Source organism: Eptatretus burgeri, chromosome 2, assembly GCF_056783735.1.
Source record: "Eptatretus burgeri isolate ZD-2024b chromosome 2, Ebu_testis_v1, whole genome shotgun sequence".
NCBI lineage: Eukaryota > Metazoa > Chordata > Myxini > Myxiniformes > Myxinidae > Eptatretus > Eptatretus burgeri.
Window position 1 is genome coordinate 143,148,369 of NC_140962.1, and position 22,755 is coordinate 143,171,123.

The 22,755-nt window shown below is 44.7% G+C and overlaps 1 protein-coding gene across 3 annotated transcripts in view; it reads left to right on the forward strand.

Moving 5' to 3' along the window:
- The first annotated feature begins 1,516 nt into the window (after positions 1–1,516).
- LOC147033389 (uncharacterized) overlaps positions 1,517–22,755 on the forward strand; it is a 125,611-nt gene continuing 104,372 nt past the window's right edge. Inside the window, exons 1-6 of one of the 3 annotated variants that reach the window (XM_085854190.1) lie at positions 1,517–1,817; positions 7,413–8,037; positions 8,955–9,050; positions 9,889–10,122; positions 15,681–15,703; positions 16,888–17,015. In XM_085854190.1, the coding sequence (XP_085710316.1) occupies positions 7,429–8,037; positions 8,955–9,050; positions 9,889–10,122; positions 15,681–15,703; positions 16,888–17,015 (1,090 nt within the window). In that variant the 5' untranslated portion in view covers positions 1,517–1,817; positions 7,413–7,428. Of the gene's footprint in view, positions 1,818–5,522; positions 5,741–7,412; positions 8,038–8,954; positions 9,051–9,888; positions 10,123–15,680; positions 15,704–16,887; positions 17,016–22,755 lie in introns of those variants that run through there. The other 2 variants (XM_085854183.1, XM_085854196.1) reach the window with 2 other exon arrangements.

A 22,755-nucleotide genomic window follows, 5' to 3' on the forward strand; every position in this document is an offset into this window, starting at 1 on the left:
GCCAAGCACCTTCTTGTTTTTATGGCTGTGGAGTGGGTTGTCTTTCAGGTAGTTGCTCATGTCATAGAGCTTTGCATATGCAGCCATGTCCGCGTATACATCCTCTCTCTGGATCTCGAGGAGGAGAGAGTCTGTGTCTGAGTAAAGTAGGTTGCATCGGTCCTCATATTGCTCTTTCAGCTGGTTGTAGTAGAAATCGTACATGAGATGCTTGGACAGGTCCAGCATGCACATCATACCCACAAAGACAGGGCGATTTAGCACCAGTCTTCTCTTCTTCATGTGAACAGCGGCAAGGTCATTATTGATTATCTTCTGCCGTGAAAATCTTTCGCATGAGATTAGGTGCCGCAGCTTGTCCTCCTCATGGGCATGGACCAACTGAACGTGTACATACTTGTACAAGTTCTCCATCATCTTGCCAAAGACAGAATTGTTCATGAGCAAGGGTGATCCTGTTCTTTCCTCAAATCACCTAATCTCCGGCTGACAGCCTGGCAGCCTGGCATATACAGGTATGCACACCCAACTCTGAGCTGTCAAGCCTGGATTTGAATCTTGACCCGACTATAGACAGTCATGCTGGTGTTTCGCAGGCAGGCAAAATCATCTTGGTGCACACCCTCTCTCAGATGGACGTTGAACTGAGCATCCTGTCTGCTCGCATTAGGTGGTGGACTTTAAGGACCCCACGGCGTCCTTCGCAAAGAGAAGGTGAGCTATCACGTCACCATGGCTAAATTCAAAATTCCTGCCTTAACCAGCAAAGGGCCATTGCATCAACAGCACAGCTGTGTTCCCAGTCAATGATGCCACCCTATAGTGGGGCAACTTAGCTAAATATAGCATAACAATTGTGCATTTTGTGAGGAAAGCACCAAATTTGGCACACTAGTAGCCTATCATATTATGAACAGATGTGGATATTGGGCCATCTCAAATTTTTTGATGGCAGTGGAAAATGGCTTCCATTTCAGCCATCAGCGGCTGAATTTGAGATGGCGACTTCACTTTAAAATTCTCGTATCCGGGTCTGGATCTTCACCAATTCTTCCTCGTCACACACCCTACCTGTCCACAAAGTTTCATTTGAATCCATCCACAACTTTTTTGAGATATTGTGCTCACAGACAAACAAACAGACATCTGTCTGTCTGTCTGTCTGTCTGTCTGTCTGTCTGTCTGCCTGAAAACACAATCTCTGTCCACCTTCGGCATCGGAGGTAACAAGTTTCTTTAAAAAGATATAATTTCTACCTTGGATTAAATTTTAATTGCTCACAAACAATTGCACGTAATCGTATCTTCTGAATTGGAGGAAAGTAAACAATTTCTCAACAACCAGTTGCAAAGTCTAATTCGAGATTAGCACGTCCAAAGGTCTTGTACTGACATCGACTGATCTTTGCTTCATGGGTGAGCGCCAAAGTTCAATCCAATGGAAACTATGAATGTAGTGGAATTATATAAGAACGTTACAATCAATCATTTTCACATTCTTATCACAAGGTAACAATGTCCCTGCTAAGGGAAGTTCAACAACTTTGCAGATTTCAACAAGTAAAACATGAAACCAGAAATAGAAGATCTTAAACTCGTCCAAGATCCTTGATTTCTGTAGCAAAAAAAATTCAAATTAGTTTCTGTTTGTGACGTAATCCAGATCAACAAGCAAGAACATTCACAGCACCAATCATTAGGTCATCAGGTTGCTGATCAGTGACGTTTGGAACCCGTCACACCTATCTCTCTATCTGCTTCATTTCTCGTTCGGACCGTCATTCGAGTCCCAAACGTCTTCACCTGGACAGGTACAGGTAATGTTATTATTCTTATCAGATGAGGGGATATTAAATTGATATAATATAAGTTATCGATTATATTATAAAAGTGCAAAAGTGTAGTTCCATCTGATTGATGAATCATTGTCTTCCTTGAACTGATTCGTGTTATGATATCAACTTGAATCGTTCCCCTCCGACACTTGGAATGTTGAAAACGAAATGTAAAACTATCTCATGGAAACAAAATTAACTTTAATCATTCTTGTTTCCTCGTATGTTGCTGTTGGCTTAATGCTTCATGGCTTAATGTTTCAATGGGCGTCGCAACTTGAGGTTGTTTCCTCGTATGTTGCTGTTGGCTTAATGCTTCATGGCTGTTGAATTAATACCAGGTGGGGTTGACTCTGCTTGTCATCCTTCTGAGGTCGGTAAAATGAGTGCCAACTTGGTGGTATCCTTTGGCGGAGTGGTGACCCGTCCAGGATTGTACCCAACAGCCAAGGAGACTGCTGAAGCAGCACCGACGCTCTGCACAGAGTATGGTCCTCATGGATGGATGGATGTTTTTATAGTTGTTGTGGAGGACGTTGTGTTTAACAGGTCGGATTGCAAAAACCTCAAGGATTGAAATCTCAACTCTACCAAAATCTAAAGGTTTTAAAATTTCATGTAAACTAGTTCTGATTACCACTTCCCCCCCAATTTTCTCCCCACCCACTTGAGAACATTTACATTTTTTTTAAATCGAAATTTGTTTTTCCTGACTATAACAAATACCGATACCGTTCGTGTGTGTGCAGCCTGCGGTTGCTGGTTGCATAATTTTCCTGGGGGTACGGCTGTGCCACTGATGCAGTGCCCTTTATTACCAATACCAGTACACTGGTACTCATTTCATCGACCTCAGAAGGATGACAAGCTGAGTCAACCACACCTGGTGTTAATTCAACAGCCAACAGAGCTTTAACTTAAGACCCCAAGATCTTAAGCCGTTAGGCCAACACCAAGCATATTGGGAGAAATTCGGGTCATTTGGTTAATATTAACATCTTTCATCTGACAATGGGACTTTGATTTGTGTCTGACAATTACAATTGATGTTATCTATGTATAATTCCAGCAATCTCTGTGTGTGTGTGTCTGTCTGTCTGTCTGTCTGTCTGTCTGCAACCGCCGTTTCTCGACAACCGCCGGTCCGATCTGATTGAAACTTGCCAGGAATATTGCCGGGGACCCGCGAATGTGCCTTTTCGAGGTTTGATGTCAATTGGACGAGCGGTTCCCAAGTTACAGCCATTTATCTGTCGACCAATATCTGCGAGAGAGGGTGACGGGAGGAGAGGGGGGGAGGAGAGGGGGGGATGAGAGTGGGGATGAGAGGGGGGGATGAGAGTGGGGATGAGAGAGAGGGGCGAGACTGGGGGCGAGAGAGGGGGGCGAGAGAGAGGGGCGAGAGAGAGGGCTGCATATACTGGCACTCACCTACGGGCACGCCCCTATGGGCTCGTACTAGTGAACTTAAACATATCAACAATAACCTGGGAGTTGGCCACTCAGTGTAGCAAGATGCGAGGGCAGGGGTGGTTATTTCTCCCGAAAGCGATTGTGTGCGTTGAAGTACGAGCAGCTTGAGCTTTGAAGAAGGTAGCTCATAGTTTGTCAGACCACACTACTTTGCCCTGTGTTTCACATCCTGCCACAGCATCATCCAAGGGGAAAAGAGGGAAAGAAACTTTGATCACATGTCAGGGGAAAATGTGTTGGCGGAGTCCAGAGAGCTCGAAGCAGAGGTTTGAGAACTTAAGAGAACTAGTTTTGGTATTAGCATCTGGGTGATCATTGGTATACCAGTTCTCATACACACTGAGGACTTAACAAAACTGCTTCTCTTGTTTGAGAACTCGGGGTTCATTGGTTGGGTTGAGGATCTGAACTTTCCCTTCAATTATATAGACGATACTGAGAGGGAAAAAGAGCTGAGTGGGTCGCAACAATCTTGCAATCGGGGCACCAGTGTGACGTTTGAGTATGAACATAGCGTCTGGGTTTGAAATACCATTTGGGAGCTACATTTCAACAAACTAACTGTCCAAGCCACACAATTGTAATTTGAGGTGGAGTACGCAGTGTGTGGGCTCGGCATACGTTGTGATTTCAGGTCTTCCCTGTGAACCCAGGATAACTTGGTGCTTAGCTGGGCGAATTGAGATATCATTTCACTCCTTTCTTGAAGGGTGTCCTTGTTAGTAAATCAACGTGAAGGTTCTCGCCAACAATGCTTTCAAATGGAACTCTCTTCCGTTGGGTGTCATTGTGAACCTGGACTTGCCAACAATCAGTAGAGGGGAGAACCCATCAGCTTGATCGGTCACCTGTGAGCTCTTCTGAATCTTGGCTCCTAAAATCTTCACTGGGGCAACACGAATCAGGTTTCCCCCTTGATATGGAGACTAGTGAGCTCTAACATAGAGAGTAGTGTTTAGTTCTGAGTCATCCATGGTGCGAACCCTTTCATCCACAGAGGCACATGTCATGTCTGCCAATTTATCGTCTGACTCTTCGGATAGGCCAGCGATCTGGTGTACTCCTGTAATGTACCGACTGTCTTGTTCAGGTAGGTGTGGCATTCACTGAGGAAATTATGGTAATTGATAGGTCCCACTTATTTGCAGTGGGGACAAAGACTTCATAGGTCTATTTGGATGGGGCCTTGATGCGGCAGTTTCGTGGCAATGGGCATTATGTTCGGTTGGAGACTTGTGGTCAAGATGTTGTGGTATGCATGGACATTGCATCTTCAGAGGTGTTGAACTCACCTGTAAGCGAGTCATGAACTTGAGATAGTTCTGGCTTGATGTAAGCTCTATGTTTGATGCAGCAGGGTGTCGCTGCTCGAGGACGCAGCAACGCGCTGCTCCGGCGCATGCTGCCATACCTGACCTGTAAGCTCAGTTGTGAGACCAGAGTTCACTTCCATAACACTGTTTGATATGGGGGGAGGAGAGTAGTCCACCATGGATAAGGCGAAGCCATGTGAGCCCAACAGAGCTCTCAAATGAGGGTGTCTTCTGTGACACCATGAACATGGTGTGACATGCCACTGTCTCATCACAGCAAGTTTTCTTCAACAAAAGCCATGATGTGTTGATACAAGTCTTCGGGGAGCTCATCATCAGGCACTGAGGTGTATCGCAGCAAAGTTAATGCAATGTCCTCCTGTCGACTGGAATCCAAAAATGCAGTCGGATTGACTTCCAAGTGATGGTGATAGAAATATAATTTCACACAACAGTGTTACAGGTTATTATGGGACAGTCGTTTACAATCTGGTGCAGCATTGCGACTTTTGTTGGGCGTCGCAACAATCATGTTCAGCAGGTGCATTACCATGAGGGAGGATGGAATCCACAAAGGGAGGATGATTCGATTTTCTTCTCCCGGGTGATATCCTCCACGAGGAAGGGAGCGAGGTTGGGATCGAAGGATCAAGTATACTGGCAATTGTTTCCAAATTTTGAAGGACTTCAGTGTCAGGTTTTTTTTTTTTTTGAGCTACCACTCTTGGTGCACAATACGTAGTCACGATTCTGATGAAGTTAACGTTGTGAATCCTATTGTGGAACATAAGCAGCGGTCTCATCCGAATGGCCGCTCACTTGCTTGTGATGGGTGCGAATGATCCGAGGCCGAAGATGACACTCATAGCGGTAGTCTGTCGCTGACTACTGCTCGCTTACAGGATGAAAATTGTGTGGACATATTTCCGGATGCAACCTCAATACCACCGATCGGGAGGAGCAGGAACCGGATCTATGAAACACGACCAAATGCCAGACTTGTCAATGTGGGGAAACAACTTTCTTGAGGCGATGGAACATTCAGCCGAATAATAATGGCGGCGCTTCAACGATGACGAAGAATACCCTGCCCAAGGTTGCTAACGCAGACTGACGTTGGTAAGTCTGCAGATGGGGATTGAAACTGTGACCAAGGTTCTTCAACTGATAGAGCACATATGCTGTTCTGTGACGTCATAGACGAATGCCATGCTATGCATGACCGTCAACGTTTACATTTGCTGAGCACGGAATTAATTCGCATTTCAGACTTTTGAGCTAAGTTTGTTGCATTGGACCATTCTGGTTTGGTCAAGGATTTGATGATTGAAGGGAAAAATTGAAGAACTTCGGGATAGTAGAAGTTTGTACGAAAGTAAACACAAATCTTTTCCATCCACACAGACAGTTCGTGCGGAGCATATGACTGCTCATTTGCATAAATTGTGAGATCATCGCAGTGCCCCCTGTAGATTTGAGTCGGAATTATTACCTCCGCCACCAAAGGTGAAGGAGGTTATGTTTTCACTCCCTTTCCATTGGGTGGTCGCGAGACTACCGTTATTCTCAGGTTTTCCGTCGGTTTGTTTGTATGTAATGGACAGCTCTGGAGGCCAGAGGAGTCAACCGATTTTGATGAAACTTGACTGGTAGGTTCATACCAGGATCTAGTTGTACGCTTTTGAGCACCGTTGCTATGGACACCACCGTTGCCTAGCAACGGGACTTTGAAATTTTTGAAAAAAATCCGAAAAATATTTATTTATATATATATATATATATATATATATATATATATATTATATATATATATATATATATATATATATATATTTTTTTTTCGAAAATCAAAAATCGGCTTCCAGGCTTTTATGCGCACTATAATCAACCTCTTTGTCAAAAAATTTCAGCCCGATCCGTCAAAAACTGTGTGACTCGTATGCAATTATGTAGCGACCACCCATGTCGCCTTCCGACTCGTCTGTCTGTTTGTTTGTTTGTCTGCTTGTTTGTTTGTGTACAGGATATCTCACAAAGCTGTGGACGGATCCGGATGAAATTTTACGGACATGTTGGTTGTGTGACCACGACGAATCGATTCAGTTTTAGTGAAGATCCGAATCCGGATCTGAATACGAGAATTATTTAATATTTTTTTTAAGCGATTCTTCACCATTGAGAGATCGTGCTAAAACCGATATACGGCATGATATCTCAAAAATGTATTGGGCCCGATACGTTCTCGCGGATCAGGCATTACGCGGCGGAGGTACGCGCTCCACCGAGTGCCCTTCCAGTTTTAAACTAGTTCAGGCTGTCAGCAATAGCTCACCTAATTTATACTAAAGACACCATGGGGATCTTTAATGCGAACAGACGGGACACCCGATGTAACATCCATTCAAAGAACAGTGCACCCGGTGATGCAATGCCCTAACAACATAGCACCGATCCGAATGTTCAAAGTCGGGTTGCAAATCAAACTCGCACTGAACAGCTCTAAGGTAATTGCGCTGTTACCTCTGCACCATCCTATCGGAGACTTGGCCAACACAACGCAGCAACATTCCGACCCAGCAAAGTGAACGAGCATAACACAAAGGGGACTTAAAAATTTTTTGTTTTCTATGTATGCCAACATGAATCCAAGCCAAATATACATTAAATAAATAAATAACACATCTATAGCAAATAGCCGTTCCGAGTTGATGTAAAGTTGGTGTATTTTATCTATTTTTTACTGGCTCTGTGTGTGTCATTCTCTCTGCGTGGGTTCTTTTTCACCCTCCAGCTCTGTTCCGAAAAATATGGCTGCTGCTCCTTCTTCCTTCTATACACCAGTCAGTGTGGAGGAACTGACGTGCAGCATATGTCTCGAGCTGTTTAAGGAGCCCGTTACACTGATCTGTGGCCATTCATTTTGCAAACATTGTCTGGAGGGCTATCACAAGAAAAATGCGTCCATTTGCCTTTGTCCCAACTGCCGTGACATTTTCCCTCCAACACTGAGGTTCAAACAGAATGTACTGCTTGCTGGCATGGTGATGCAGTTAAAGTTGAAAGATAAGCAAGGTGCATCGGTGGGTGAAAGTCGAGGGGTACTTTGGGAAGGACGACAAAACGATTGCAATAATAAGACAAAATGCAAGTCAAGAAACGATGAGAACGTCAATGGGCATTCGCAACCATGGGCATTCAAAGCGCGCGAGAGCCTGTGCTGCGAGAGATATGTGAAGATCAACGAAGACAAAGGGAATCGTGGAGTGAACGTGGAGGGGCAGAGATGCAGTGAGAATGGGAAGGCAATCCAACGTTCCTGCAAAGATGATGGGGTGTTGGCAAGCCAGATGTGCAAGACCGGACAACACCAGCACGATGACGCTTTTGCTGCAAAGGTTGCTCAATCTGAACTAAAGGTCAGTGAATAAGCACAAATGGTTGATAGCCGATGCATTATATTTACCTTTTCAGAGGATTGAAACAAATTGACAATGAATCAATTTTTGCAAGAAAAGCAATAAAATGCCGTCGTCTTGAAAATTGAGCAAGTTACGTCGTGTCGAAGATTTGTGGTGGAGATGAAAGTTGGACAATCAGTTGTTGATGCAACTTTCTTTGCAGCACAACTTTCTTTGGAGAAATAATTGTTGCAAACTAAACCCTCATGATCACATCGTGTTATAACCTGCGCCACCGAAGGTGGTCGGAGGTTATGTTTTCACCTGTCCGTCCATTTGTATGTCTGTGAGCAGGAAAGCTCAAAAAGTTATGGACTTATTCGGACGAAATTTGGTAGACAGGTTGGGTCTTTGACGAGCACGAATCGGTTCGATTTTGGTGATTATCTGGATTCAGATACGAGAATTTTTTTTTTAATTTCTTAACTTATTCTTCAACATTGAGAGATGGGGCCAAAACCGATGTATCGCATGATTTTCCAAAAAGTTGTTGACGAGTTTTGACAAAACTCGGTGGACAAGTTGGTTAGGTGATGAGAACGAACCAATTCGATTTTGGTTCAGGTTAGCAACTTTCCAGAAAGTTAGCAACTTTCCAGATGGCTAATCAGGTCCAGATCTGGCTAATGCCGTTCTAAGTACGTCATAGATTACCCAGCAGATTGTTCCTGCTCATCTTTAGAAGAAAGCTACGCAATCGAGCTCACCCAAGGAGATGTCCTCCGTGTTCAGCCGTTGCAATGGAATTTTACTGTGGATGCCAATGTTCTCACCAAAGTAATGGAATCTATTTTGTATAGTACTTGTTGTTGTGCTTTGTCACAAAGATGTGACATTCTAGTTGTAGAGTCTCTGACTCTCTGTATTCTGCACAGGACAAGTTGACAGCAGAAACTCTTCGTATGAGTGAGTTGATACAGAACGTGACGTCGGACTTGAAGCAGCGGCAGCAGCAACTCAAAGATACACAGGTCGGGGTCACATGAGATGTTCTGTTATGACAATGACAATGAAATGAGTACCTGGTGAACCTTCTGATATTGAGGCAAAACACATTTTGTGTTTATGATTTTTTTTATTTTTATTTTTTGCTTTCTGTGGAAGAGCATAACAATGGAGATTAATTATTGTTATGATTCCAAGGCAATGTGCAAATGCAAGATGCGAGATAGAGTATATGAACGAGCAGATTCCATCGGAGCGAAGAAGCATGTTGGTAGCTATGATGTGAAGGAAGCTTAATTATGACAGAAAACATCATAGATATGGATATTATTAAGTAGCATGAGCTATCACATGGAGGCAATTCCATAGTTGGGAAGTAACAGCGACAGAACAGAGATAGATGAGTTCAGTTGAAAAGAGAAGTTGGACTTTGTATGGTTGATGAGGAGTGAGCAAAGAGGCCCAAACTTATAGAGGGGACGAATCCAGATGATCGGTAATTGAAGATCTCCAACCTTTCTACAGTTTGAACGAATTGCATAAAACAAGTAAGAACCATTTCTTTCATGCCACGAGGCACATAGGGCTGTCGAGGCAGTTTCATTTGGCTAAGGAGTGCAGTCCTGGACGAGTCTCCACTCCGACGCAGGATACCTGAATGGCTTATTACCCCAGTAAGCTGGTCCTCATTTCGCCAACCTCGGAAGGGTGACGGGCTGAGTCAACCCGCTTGGTGTAATTTCAACGGTGAAAACAGGGGCTCGTACTCAAAACCCTAGGATCTTAAGCCGGCCACCTTAACCGTTAAGCCAACACCAGGCTTATAAAACATGTGCACTGATATCAAGCGGTGATGTCTTCCAGGATTTGGGCAAGCAGATTGAGGAGATGCTGCAGGGGAAGCGAATCAAGTTTGAACATGTTGTGGACATGGCTTTGAATTTGTTGAAGAGGGAGCTCGGTGAGAAAAACAGAATCAATATTTATTGGCTTGAGGACCACATTCGCGATTTGAAGCAGGAAATGGAGCAACTCCAAAGAGTGGAGTTCAACTTAAAATCAACACTCAACAAGCTGGAGAACACGTCGTTGACACAGGTCAGATGGATTTCAGTGGTTGCTTGTACGAGTACAGCCTTTATATGACCCTGATGGCCTATATTGTATAATCTGCAGAGTTCAGGAGGAAACCCTTGGTTTGTGCACGCAATCGATCCGTAAAAAAAGTTATTGAATTGTGACATAAATGCTGTTAACATAAATGTTCAAAGTACACTCAGTTTTGCTATGTCGTGTGTTAAGTTAGGTAGATCTGCCTTTTCCTGACGTATTGAATCTACGAGCGATTGATGCAAGTGCACCATTCCAGCAATCGGACTACAATGGCATAAACGTGTTTCGATGTGAAATTATTTCAATTAATGATAAAATGAAATTCCGCTGCTGGTTTCTTCGCACGTGCAAGCTGCATTCTCAGCTCCAGGCGAACCTCTCCAAAAAGCTAATATTACCACATCCGATCTGTCTTGTCCAATTCATGTCGTTTGTTCCCTGAACTGTTAATCGTATCGTGAATCTGTTCCCATCTTCTTGTCCATTTTTACTTGATCCTATTTTATGTCATCCAAATAGGGCCCCCAATGCCCCCTCTGTGAGCTCGTTTCCTCTTTAGCCTGCATCATATTGGTCTTCGCTGAGCATCAATCTTCTTGGAGGAAAAGAAAACATTATAAATGTATAAAACCCATATACATTTACATTTACTTGGGTTACATTACTGAGCAATCAAATTGGAGAGAGCGTCAACTCTGAGCTTTCATCAATGTACAATTTAATCTATACTGCCGTCCTTTCACTTCCCCTCATGCTGTCTTCCCATCCCTTCCATTCATGATGCCTTCCCTTCCCCTCCCCTCCATGCTATGCTTCTGCCAAAACCCCCTCCACCACCATACAACTCCCCGGAGGTCGAGGAGAGGAAGGCTTTTCAAAGAATGTGCGAATTGGACAAATTAAAATTGTTTTTTGAAAAAAAATAATTTACCAGTCGGAATTGCTGCTCAGACAGATCACAGCAGGAAAACTGAGAGGTGCGCATGCTCGCTCGAAGTTGGCTTGCCTGGGTTTGAATCCCAAGTTTCCTTCTGTATCCATTTTGTCCACCCCATGCATGCGTGTTTTGCAGCCTGTTTTGTCCGTTACGTCCTGATCTGTTCACTGTACGAGCTCTTCCACAAACCTCGACTATGTATGCAAAAAAGACCTCCTAATACCCACAAAACTCTTAAGATCCCAAGACCCTGAAGGTCCTCAAAACTCCTTCACACCCTTCGGACCCCTTTTATCTTTAAGACCCTTTTAACACTTTAGACACCTTCAGACCTTTACACCCTTTATGTCGCTTTAGATACATTAGATATATGCATATACACCAGGACCCCGACATCCATGGGGGATGCTTTCTGGGAAAATCCCGCAAATGTTGAAACCGCGAATGTGGAGGCATTGTTTCAATTGGTAAATGGGGGATAGGTTCTGGGGATTTCCCGACCCGTGAAAAATCTGCGAAAGTTGGCAAAAATCTCGCGAAAATGCAGGAAAATGCTGTGGAAATAGATGAAAATCCATGAATGTGTTGGTAAAATCTGCGAGTGTTTTGTCATTGTTACACTGGACACAAGAGGGATAACGTAATTGGTTTGTGGTGGTTCCTGGTTGTGGGTAACTGCTGGAGGATGAGTAGTCTGCGCATTGTTTGTGGGGGATCTTTACAGGTGATGCTGTATTCGGCAGCTGATAATCGATGTGGTGAGCGATGTCATTGTGTAATTAGTCCATATGTTGCATGCTGTAATTACACGAATAGATATGTTGAACGTTTCTATTCTTTAACTCGCAGGACTTGAAATCTTTCATATCTGCAGGTAGATCATGCTGAGCGTTTTTAAAATGCAACAGCTCAGGTAGTGCTGTTTGTAGCAAGATGGTGATTTACACCAAGATGCACTGAATGTTTCCATTGTGTAATGTCCGTATGTGGTGACCTGGTAATTAATGGATACATCAATAGATGCTGTTCGTGTTTTCATTCTGGAGGTAGCTCATGGGGGATGGCATCATGGGAAATGACGTGTTAAACTGGTGAGACATCCTGCGAAACTGTTTATGCCAGGAAGCTACAATACAGTACCGTATGTTTAAAGTGCACATGGTGAGACATCCCGTGAAACTATGTTTATCCCATGTAGCTACAATGCACGCACAGGAAGCAGGTCATTTTCGTGGGAAGGTGTGTTTTTTTTTTGCGTACAGTATTGTACTGCACATACATTAAGTTGCTTTGTGCGTGGCTCATGGAAGATTATTGTGGACCCGGGGTCAGGGGTGAAGACCACGAGGGGTGAGCTACCTTGGGTTCCCACGAGACTCTCTGTAATTGCAGGCCATCGCACACGAATAATTTTTTTTTGCGAATTGACCATGAACGCCAATAACTAGACCACATGACTTAGGGTCCTCCGTCTAATACCGTTTATCTAAAGGCCACATGATCTAATTACCGGGGGATACGCCCTCGGTACACACTTGCTCAAACTGGATCACCTTGTCAGATCAGATGCAGCCGAGCAGAATTGCCAAGCATGTACTGGCTCGGAAACAGATCTTTGGGGGATATCGTCCCGGCAAAACGAGAGTGCAAACCACACTGGACCAATGATAGAAAACACAAAAAGGAGCTGGGAACATTTCTGGACAAAACATTTATTTACAATCAAGCGAAGAAAAGTAGGTAGCACAGTGAATTGGGTTTATTTTTTTTTGTATAGCAGGGAATTTGTGGGGTGCTGCAAAAGGCAACAACTTGCAGAAGAAGACACAGAGCAGACTTATCCCATTATATCTTCTGCAATCTTAATTTAAAGTAGGACAGGCACCATCACATACACACATACAAACCCGAGGAAGATTAGATATAACCCAGAGAGAAAGAGAACAGGTGAGAATACACAACCTCTCAATACTCGGCGCAGTCGGCAGATCAACGCAACCCAGAATGCTTAGGGAGAGGTAGGTTGGAGGAATACTGGTTGTGTCTAAGGTGTGGGAGTGAGAGGTGTGGTGTAGTGCAATGTGGGGCGTGCGGTGTCGTGCCAGAGGAAAATGGGATTGCGAGTCAGTAATGATGCTCTTTGTGTGTCCAAAGAAGACGGGATAGAAGGGTGGATAGATATAGAGAGAGAGAGAGAGAGACAGAGAGAGAGAGAGAGAGAGAGACAGACAGAGAGAGAGAGAGAGAGAGAGAGAGAGAGAGAGAGAGAGAGAGAGAGAGAGAGAGAGAGAGATAGAGATAGAGATAGAGATAGAGATAGAGATAGAGATAGAGATAGAGATAGAGATAGAGATAGAGATAGAGATAGAGATAGAGATAGAGATAGAGATAGAGATAGAGATAGAGATAGAGATAGGTAGGTAGATAGAGGCATGAGGCGAAAGATCCCTAACCTAGCCGTGTAAAGGTCTGTATGCGTAGCATGTTCCTCAATGGGACGCTCCACCTAAGCGTTCCCACCTCGTGGTATTGCACGTTATCTCCTGCTTAATTATTTTGCCAGGGCTCGTGGCAACGTGTGCTCCACACTGGTCTGTCTGGCTGCACGTGGGTGGCGGCGCGTTGACAGCATGGCAGGGAGTTTTGGCAGTCTCCTGGATCAGGCTCTCAAGAAGAAGCACATCCTGACAATCACATACCAATTGTGAGACAGGGAGCAAAGCGAGAGGCGAGCGAAGAGAAAAGGCAGTGAGGAGGAGAGCTAACGGCTCCTCACTCCCCCTTTTATAAGCCCCTGGCGGAAGGGTGGGGTGATGACCAGAAAGCGACGCACTATGACCCAAATCCTGCTCCTCTATTGGGCCACAGCGGCCCTAGCCACACCCTGCCAGGCTCCAGGACCGGAAACTGTCTCAGTTGCCCATCCGTTTCGGTATGGGTCGGAGCTCCTGACTCAACATAGGGCATGGCTCTCTGAGCTGGCACCCTGGCCCTGAACGTGCTCTGAGCGCAGTCTGAATGTCGAATAGCAACAGACTTTCTCCCCGCCACCTATGGGCCCCCTCATGAGCCAAAATGCACACCCGGGCCCCATACCAAACTCACGGATTGCCCTTCTTGTGACCCCTCCTCATTGCCCCTGTCTTGCCATGGTCTGGTGACTGGATGAGGATTGTATCAATTCCACGTGCTCACCCAGGATGTCCCCGGTAAAATGCGGTCGAGCTATTAATGTCTGTTGCTTGGTCAAGCATCGCATGGTGCCAAGGACAATCCGAATCATGCGGTACTTTTCAAAATAGAGTGGCGAAATGTGGCGATGCAGAGGTACGAGGGGATGTGGGAATCTTTTTCCCCGTGTCTGCGAGGCGTTTGTGGTCGAAGTGGTGAGGTTTGGTGAGTGAGGTGTGAAGTAAGGTGAGATGCCAGTTGGGGATTGGTGCACAAATTCAAACGAAATAATGGCGCATGATGCCTGTGCGTGGGTTGTGTGGTGTGTCGTGGGGGGAGTGTGGTGGATTCGAGCCACGGGAGGCATCGTGGTGTGCATATTATCAATCGCATATTGAATGGCATGTGTGCTTGCATGCTTGTTTTGTACGATGGCTAAAAGGAAAGGGTTGGAGTTGGAATCAGAATATGAATTCGAGATAGTTACTTGACATAATTACGAGACCCACGCAATGCACTTCATACCGTTAGCTCACTCAACATGATGGGATGTGTAACTACAACTACACAAAGACTAATTAAATATCTGCCTGGGGATCACTGTATGTTGGGTAACATTGCCTTAGAGGGATGCGGTTTTGCTGAATCGTACTAATATGTTTTAGAACTGTTATGCTCGCGCCTCATGAAAAAATTTAAAAATCGCTGCGAATACGTGGGAAAATTTCCCGCGAATGTTGGAGCATGCCACAAATTATCAACCGCGAATACACGGAACCCACGAATGTTGGAACCGCGAATGTCGGGGTCCGGGTGTATATGAAAAACGAAGACCCAGTCACATCTCTCACCTGTGAATGGAGGGAATAAATCAATTAGCTCTCACCAATCAATTAATTCAGGTGGCTAGGATTATTTATATAAATAAATCGACTCCTCATGCTCTTCTAGCTGAAGAAGCTGCATAAAGCAAGCAAGAAAGGCTACCAAGGTAGCCCTTTTGCTGTTTCAAACCCTTCCCAGAGTTCCTCCACAACTGTAAAGACATTCACAAATAGTACATCCATGAGAATCCAAATGCTACACATACCCTCTCAGCTGCCGGACCAGTTTCATCGCTTATTGGCGATTCATCAGCCACAGCGCAGACAGATATGCATACCATTGAGGCTCCAAAGCATGTACCACATACAAATGTCAAAAGCAGTCAAAGTTTGGTGACTTACAACATTACTCCTTGACACATTGATTTTGAACTTCTATGTTGCACAATAATTACTGTATCGAGGCAATCAGGTTCAGATTGCACGTAAGCTACATTCCCAGCCAGCACAATGGTCTCATCTGCATATGATATATTCTACAGCTTCAAAAAACAATAGAATAAAGGTGATAATTAAGTTAGTACTTCTGCTAAACCTCTTTTTATTTTCAGGACCACAGTGATCTACTTGACAGGTAGGCCTTTTTTTACTCACTTGCTTAACTTGCAATGATGTCCCTGCCGCCATCCTCTTTTCAAAATAATATGGATCTGTAACCTTTGTTGAGAAAACCCAGCTTACCCATGAAAACTTTGATCAAAGTGAGAGTTTTATGATTGCATTTCATTCCATGAACATATACGAATATTCAGACACCAAAAAGGTTGTTTTTGTGTATGCAGAGTCGAGGCTCATCAAAGAGCTCGAACACAGGATAGAACAGAGAATAGACTGAACACAGTAGAGGTTCGAGGAAACACAATGACAGCGGGCTAGAAGGACACAACAGAGGGACACTTGGACAAAAAAATGGGTGAGGGGAAGAGGGGAGCAAGAGGTGGAGGGGAGGAGCACATTGGGGGGTGAACAAGCTGGATACAAGCTCTAACACAGGAAGAAGGGACTTAAAGATGAGTAAGGGAAAAGTGTGGATGAAACAGCAATGGAACAATAAAAAAGGAAGGGTTGGGTGGAGGGAGAGGGAAGGAAACACAAGAACATGGAAAGGTGGGGGTTAGTGGGGGGTTAGAAAGAGTAATAAAAGGATAGAGGTGAACCTTGGAGGCTGTGGGAAGTTTGGATTTACCAAGCAAGGTCTTGGCAAAATGGTGGATGCTAAAGATAAATAAATTGATAAAAGTGAATTGGATATGAATACGACAAAGGCCTGATTATCCAAATGGCCATGTTCGGCCTGTAATTTTTCTTGTATGTCCTTTTCTTCTTGCATGAAATAATTTTTGGTTCACAAGGAAAGTTCACCTTGTCAGAGAGAAGATGTAATGGAAGAGTTGGTCGATTTAGGAGATACTGTAGAAGGAATCATCGAGGGGTATCATAGGGGATTAAACACATGAACAATGCACTTTTCTTCTTGGCTGTGTATCCCCAATGCATCAAAACACCACCAAGAGCAAAATTCAACTTTGACTGCAATACAACATGCAACACAAATGAACAATAAAAAAATATATATTAAATTTTATTTTCAGATGTTCACACAATGAAGTGACTGTATTAAATCTATTCCTTGAACCAGTCTTCTTCTTGTTCTTCTTCTTATTATTATTCTTGTTCTTCTTGTTCTTCTTCTCCTTTTACCTTCTGCCAAAACTGAATGAATGTCCTTCCCGTCTCCCCTCCCAATTCCGTGCTCAGGCTGGAGTGTGTGAAACACATTCATACAAATTTGCTTGAACAACCCAGTATGCTGGACTTCTCCGTGGAAGAGGAGACTCTGGATTCAATTATCCAGCTCAACAAGAACCTTCTGGAGGAGTTGCTGAGTGAGTGATAGAAGCAGAAATGATTCATATGAAGGAAAGTGAACATGGGACGAATTAAAAGGTTCCACCTGGCAAGGAGGTATTGAAAGGGGATGAGAACTTTAGCATTGATTCATGTGAAAGAGGATGGGAATGGGAGTTTCGGATGGAATAGCATAGCAATTGCGAATCAAAGCTTGATGATATGGAAAGGAATGCTGGTTTGATGCTTATGAAGTTTGCGAAGAAACTCGTTACCAATCATGTCTCTTACTCAGGAGAGCAGCCTGGGCTAAAAGCTCTCACTTAGTGACCAAAGACTTTTCTTACATCGATATATAAAAATAGGACCACTGGACCTGTAGCTTATCTGGGCTCTGTCCGAAATGTTGTAACTCAAATTTGGCAGTATTCTGACTGTTGTGTCTGGAGAAGAAGATTTTTGAAGAAATTTACATGATTTTCCAAGAAATTTATGAAGCCCGCCATTTTGACACACTTCTGGTCACGTGACCTCCAAATTTTTTTTTCCACGTGATTTTGGAGGCATGACCTCCAAAATTTAGCATCACTACCCTAGCCTAATGTTGTAACCCAAATGTGGTGGCATTGTGACTGGTGGGTCTCGAAGATTTTTGAAGGAATTTACTAAGTCTGCCATTTTGAACTAAAAGTCACGTGACCAGAACGAGCTTTGCAATCCCCGTTACCAGTCAGGAGCGGAACCTTGCTGCCAAATTTCAGCCAGATCGGCCTAGCGGTTTGGCTGGAGAAGTCAAAATAGGCGACGGACGGATGGATGGTGAACGATGACAATACCTTATCTGGAATTCCAATTTCAGAAAAGCTAATAATAATATGAGTTCCCTTTCAGGGAATTTCAATGCAGGAGGCCATTAGGCCCATTAAGCCTGCACACTGCTTGCTAACCTACAGTTGTTTGTCTGTGCTCTATCCTCTAAGTGCTGAGCATCAAGCAAGGAAGCAGCACGGACTGTTTTTAAAGTCTTTGGTTGGTCTCAGCCAGGGTTTGAACCGCCGACCTCCGAAACTCAAAGCAGACACTTTAACTATTAAGCCACTAAATTAGGTTGGTGCCTGTACCAAATCTAAATTTCATGAAAGAGTTTGTGCATGAATGTAAATTTCATAAGGCAGCTTGTAGACAAATCAGAGGCAACACAAATGTAAAAGTGGAATTGTATTTTATGTCAATGACAACTTAACCATTGCCACCATGAGTAGCAAACCATAAGAGTAGAGGATAAATGGGGCTTCTGAGGCAGCCATTCAAATGAATGAGGAAAAAAGGAAAAACTCTCTGACTCGAGCCCCAAAAGCCCAAAATAGGAGATTGATTTTCTCCCCACATATTCTCTTCCCTCCCATACAAGCAAATGTAAAATTGAGACTCATTTATCCCCTTCCCTCCCAGACAAGCAAATGTAAAATTGAGACTGACTCAAGGCTCAAAAGCCCAAAATAGGAGACTGATTTTCTCCCCCTCTCATACAAGCAAATGTTAAATTGAGACTTACTGATTAAAGCACTTCTTTACTTTCATATTTTCATTCCACTCAAAGAGCGAACCAATGAATATTTGTCCATGTTCTACTTTGGGGAATAACTTAATTTTCCTATTACATTCATCACCATCGAGAATATTCACAAAGATTACTTTGGAACTTAGTCCTTGGTTTAAGTATTTTTGTTGAGCAGAAATGAAATGATAAACTTTTTTTTTTTTTTTTTTTTTTTTTTTTGTATACCTTGGTCGAGGCTCGTATGAGAGCTAACACACAACTCACAGCAAGGAGGCATGAGACAAGAGGGGCGGGAGTGGAAGGGACAAATCATTGGGGAACAGACACAGGTGAACTGTGGAAGGGAGAGGGATGGGGATGGGACGGGGAACATGGCGAGGAGAAGATGGACATTACAGGGACTTTCAGGAAGGAAAGCAGGAGAATTGAAGGAAGTGGGCTTGGGTGGATTATCGGGGGTAGAAAAGATCGAGGATTTGGATGGGGGAAGATAAGAGGTGGTGGTGAACAGCTGTTTTGAAAGCCTGGAGGGAAGAATGGGAAAGAATAGAGTGAGGAAGTTTATTCCAAAGGCGGGAAAAAAGAGGAATGAAAGAGTGAAGATGAGCAGTGATTCGTGATTTTGGTAGTTTTACCAAAAGGGGATTGTTGGCGGACCTTGAGCGCCCTGTGGAAATGTGGTTGGGACAAATCGCAGAGAGAGCAGGGGGGGCAAGGCTGGAGAGGAGTCGGTAGAAGACAGAAAGACCACTGACCAACCTGCGGTGATTGAGTGAGAGGCCCAAAGACTCAGCTTCATTGCGGGAGATGCCAATGATCTTAAAAGCCCTGGTTTCGACAGCGTGAAGCCGAGAAAGGTGGGAGGCAGGAGCACCAGCCCAGAGGGGAGAGCAGTACTCCATCAGGCTACGGACAAAAGCTTTGTAAGTGGTCAGGAGCTCAAGAGGGCCGAGGAAGGACTTTGCACGACGGAGGATTCCCAGTCGGCGACTGGCTTTTGAGGCAAGGTTGGAAATGTGACTTTCCCAGGAAAGGTCATGGCAGATAGTGAGACCCAGAAGCTTGAAAGAAAAGACTTCTTCCAGAGGATTGTTGAGAAAGTGGATGGGGGGGTTTTCTAAACGGTCCTTTCGAAGAGACATAGTGAGAGTGTGAGATTTGTTTGGATTGAAAGACATGTTCCACGTGTTGGACCAGTTTGTGATTTTATCCAGATCTGCAGTGAGCGAAGAAGCTGCTGCTTGCCGGTCTGAGGGATGACAGATGGTACGGCAGAGGGTGGAGTCATCGGCAAAGAGAAATAGAGGATTTTCCAGAGAGTCCGAGAGATCATTGATGAAAACCAGAAAAAGAACAGGGCCCAGAACGCCACCTTGAGGAACTCCAGCCTGCACAGGAAGAGGGGATGAAAGAACTCCATTTAGGGCCACACGTTGACTGCGACAGGAGAGGAAGTCTGCGAGCCATGAGTGGAGATGGCCTTGAATACCATGGGAAGAGAGTTTGGTGAGTAGGGCAGGGTGCCAGACTGTGTCAAAAGCACGTGATATGTCCAGGGATACGGCTCGGATTTCCTGTCTGGCATTGAGGACCTCCATCCATTGATGGGAGAGCAGTAGCAGCATATCTAGGGTAGAGTGACCTGGTCTGAAACCAAATTGATGATTGGAAATCAAGCCATTGGAGAAGAGGAAGGATTTCATGTCTGAAGCGATGATGGATTCCATAACCTTGCTGATGATTGGGAGAAGGCTGATTGGTGTATAGTTACAGGGATCTGTTTTTGCACCTTTTTTATGCAGGGCAGTGATGTTAGCAGATTTCCAAGCAGATGGCAGATGACCTTGGGAAAATGAGAGGGTGAATAGAACAGAGAGAGGGTGAGCAAGAGCAGAAGAGCAGGCTTTGAGGACACGTGGGCTGATGCCGTCTGGACCGGATGCAGAATCTGACTCGAGGTTTGAAAGCAAGCTCTCCACCTTGTCAGGAGAAAAGGATACAGAGTCCAGGGACAGTTGGGTGCGACTGGGTAAAGTGGGTAGAGATAGTGATGGGTTTAGGACACAAGATTTAGCTGCAAACACCGAGTTTAGACATTCAGCTTTATCACGTGTGGAATCAGCAGTGCGGCCATTTGAGGTAAGGGATGGGATGGAGGGGGAACATACACCAGAAACAGATTTGATTAAACGCCACCAGGATTTTGAGGAGGGAGAGAGGTTTGAGAGTTCAGACTTGAGATGAGAAAGATGTTGTTTTCTGGCTCTCCTGAGGGTAGATACACACTTGTTCCGAGCTTTGTGGAAAGAACTGAGATTGCCCTCAGTTGGGTTTGCTTTCCATGAGGCAAAGGCAAGTTGTTTCAGGACAACTGCCTCGCCACAAGCTTCAGTAAACCAAGGGTGGGAGGAAGGGTAAGACAACTGAACATGAGAGGGGATAAATCTGTGCATGAGGGAGAGCAAGTTTCTTTGAAAGAATTCCCAGGATGAGTTGATGTTTGAGAAAGTAGTGATAGGAGACCAGTCTGTAAGTTTGATGGCTGCTCGGAGACCCTGCCAGTCGGCTTGAGTGAAATGCCAGACTCGACGGCGGTGAGGTGGTTCTCTGATAACAGCCAGAGAGATGTCCACTTTAACAAGGACGTGGTCAGAAGAACCAATTGGAGCAAAGGAAGAGCAGCAGATATTGTCAGGGAAATTTGTCAAAATCAGATCCAGAAGAGATGGAGTACCATTGGTTGAGATCCGGGTCGGGAAGTTGACCGATTGAGTCAGTCCCAATGAGTCGCAGAAAGCTTTTGCTGATGTCCCATGGCAGGTGAGAGAGGTACCCACACCTAGCCAACTGGCGTGATGACAATTGAAGTCGCCACATAAGAGGAAGAGAGAGTTTGGATGAGAAGATAGAAGATGGTCCATGTTTTCGGAGAGTGAGGTGTAGATGGAGTCATCACTGTTCGGTGAACGGTACAGTACACATATAAACATGAGGTGGGAGTGGAGGGGAAGCCGAAGCCAGAGGTATTCCTGGGGGTGTGGGGGAGTGAGAGCAGTGCAGGGAGAGTGAGGAATAGAGTCTTTGATGAAGAGAGCAACACCTCCACCAGGACGAGACTCAGGTCTGTCATACCGTAAGAGGGAGTAACCAGGGAGAGATACTTGGGAGTCAGACACGTCTTGGGAGAGGAAAGTTTCTGTTAGGCAGATAATGTCTGGTTTGTCAGTGGCAACCTGTATGGAAAGATCTGAAAGGTTTGAGCGAAGGCCCCGGATATTTGAGGTCCACACTTTTAATGAAGAGGTAGGGGAGGAGGCTTTGGGTGCAGGAGGTGGAGGGGCGGGGGAGGGTAGGACGAGGGAAGAGGGGGGAGGTAAGGAGGGTTGCTGAAGGAGTGTGGGGTATTGCAGAATAGCGAGGGGAGGGGGCCGAATGAGGAGGAGAAAAGGCTCTGTGGTGCTGGGAGAGAGGGGGGACAAGAGACAAGGAAGATGGCAGTTGAGGATTTGAGGAGGTGGAGTGAAGAGATGGAGGTGAGAGGGCAGTGGAGGGAGGCAGGTTGGTGGATGAGAGGGGGGCAACTTAGAGAAGGAAGAGTGAGGGGGATGAAAGGTGGGAGAAAGGTGAGGGGGGAATTTTTGAAAGAGGTGAGAGGGAGGCTTGGAGGGAGAAGAGTGGGATGGTTGCTTTGAGAGTGAGAGTGAGGGGTGAGGAGGGTGAGTTGGCACTGAAGTTGGAAAAAAAGAATGGTTGATGGAAAGCGAGCATCCATGGCAAACTGTGGTTTTTAAAAGTTTTCGGTCAGAGATGCGATTTAACACAATTCTTGATGGATGCAATGAAGGCGAATTCAGAGCATGGAGAGAAGAAGCGCTGTAATAGTTGGATTTTTTAGGCAAGGAATGAAGGAGAGGTCGAAATGAGAGCAGTCTGTTAAAATAGCAGAAGAGTAGTGCATTGTGAAACAGTAAAGAGTACCACATGTGTGAGAGAGGAAGATGAAGCATTATAAGATCGTTTTTGTTGTAATATTAATGTATGAGAGAGTTCAACAGATTAGGTCATGGAAGTGTAAAAAAAAAAAAAAAATCGAGGAAGACGAGGAGGAAGTTAAGAGGAAGAAGAAGTAGCAGAATCGGGAGAAGGTGAGCGTGTTGTTGTTGTTGTTGTTGTTGTTGGGTATATTTTTTATTTTTTATTTTTTTGAGATAAGAAAG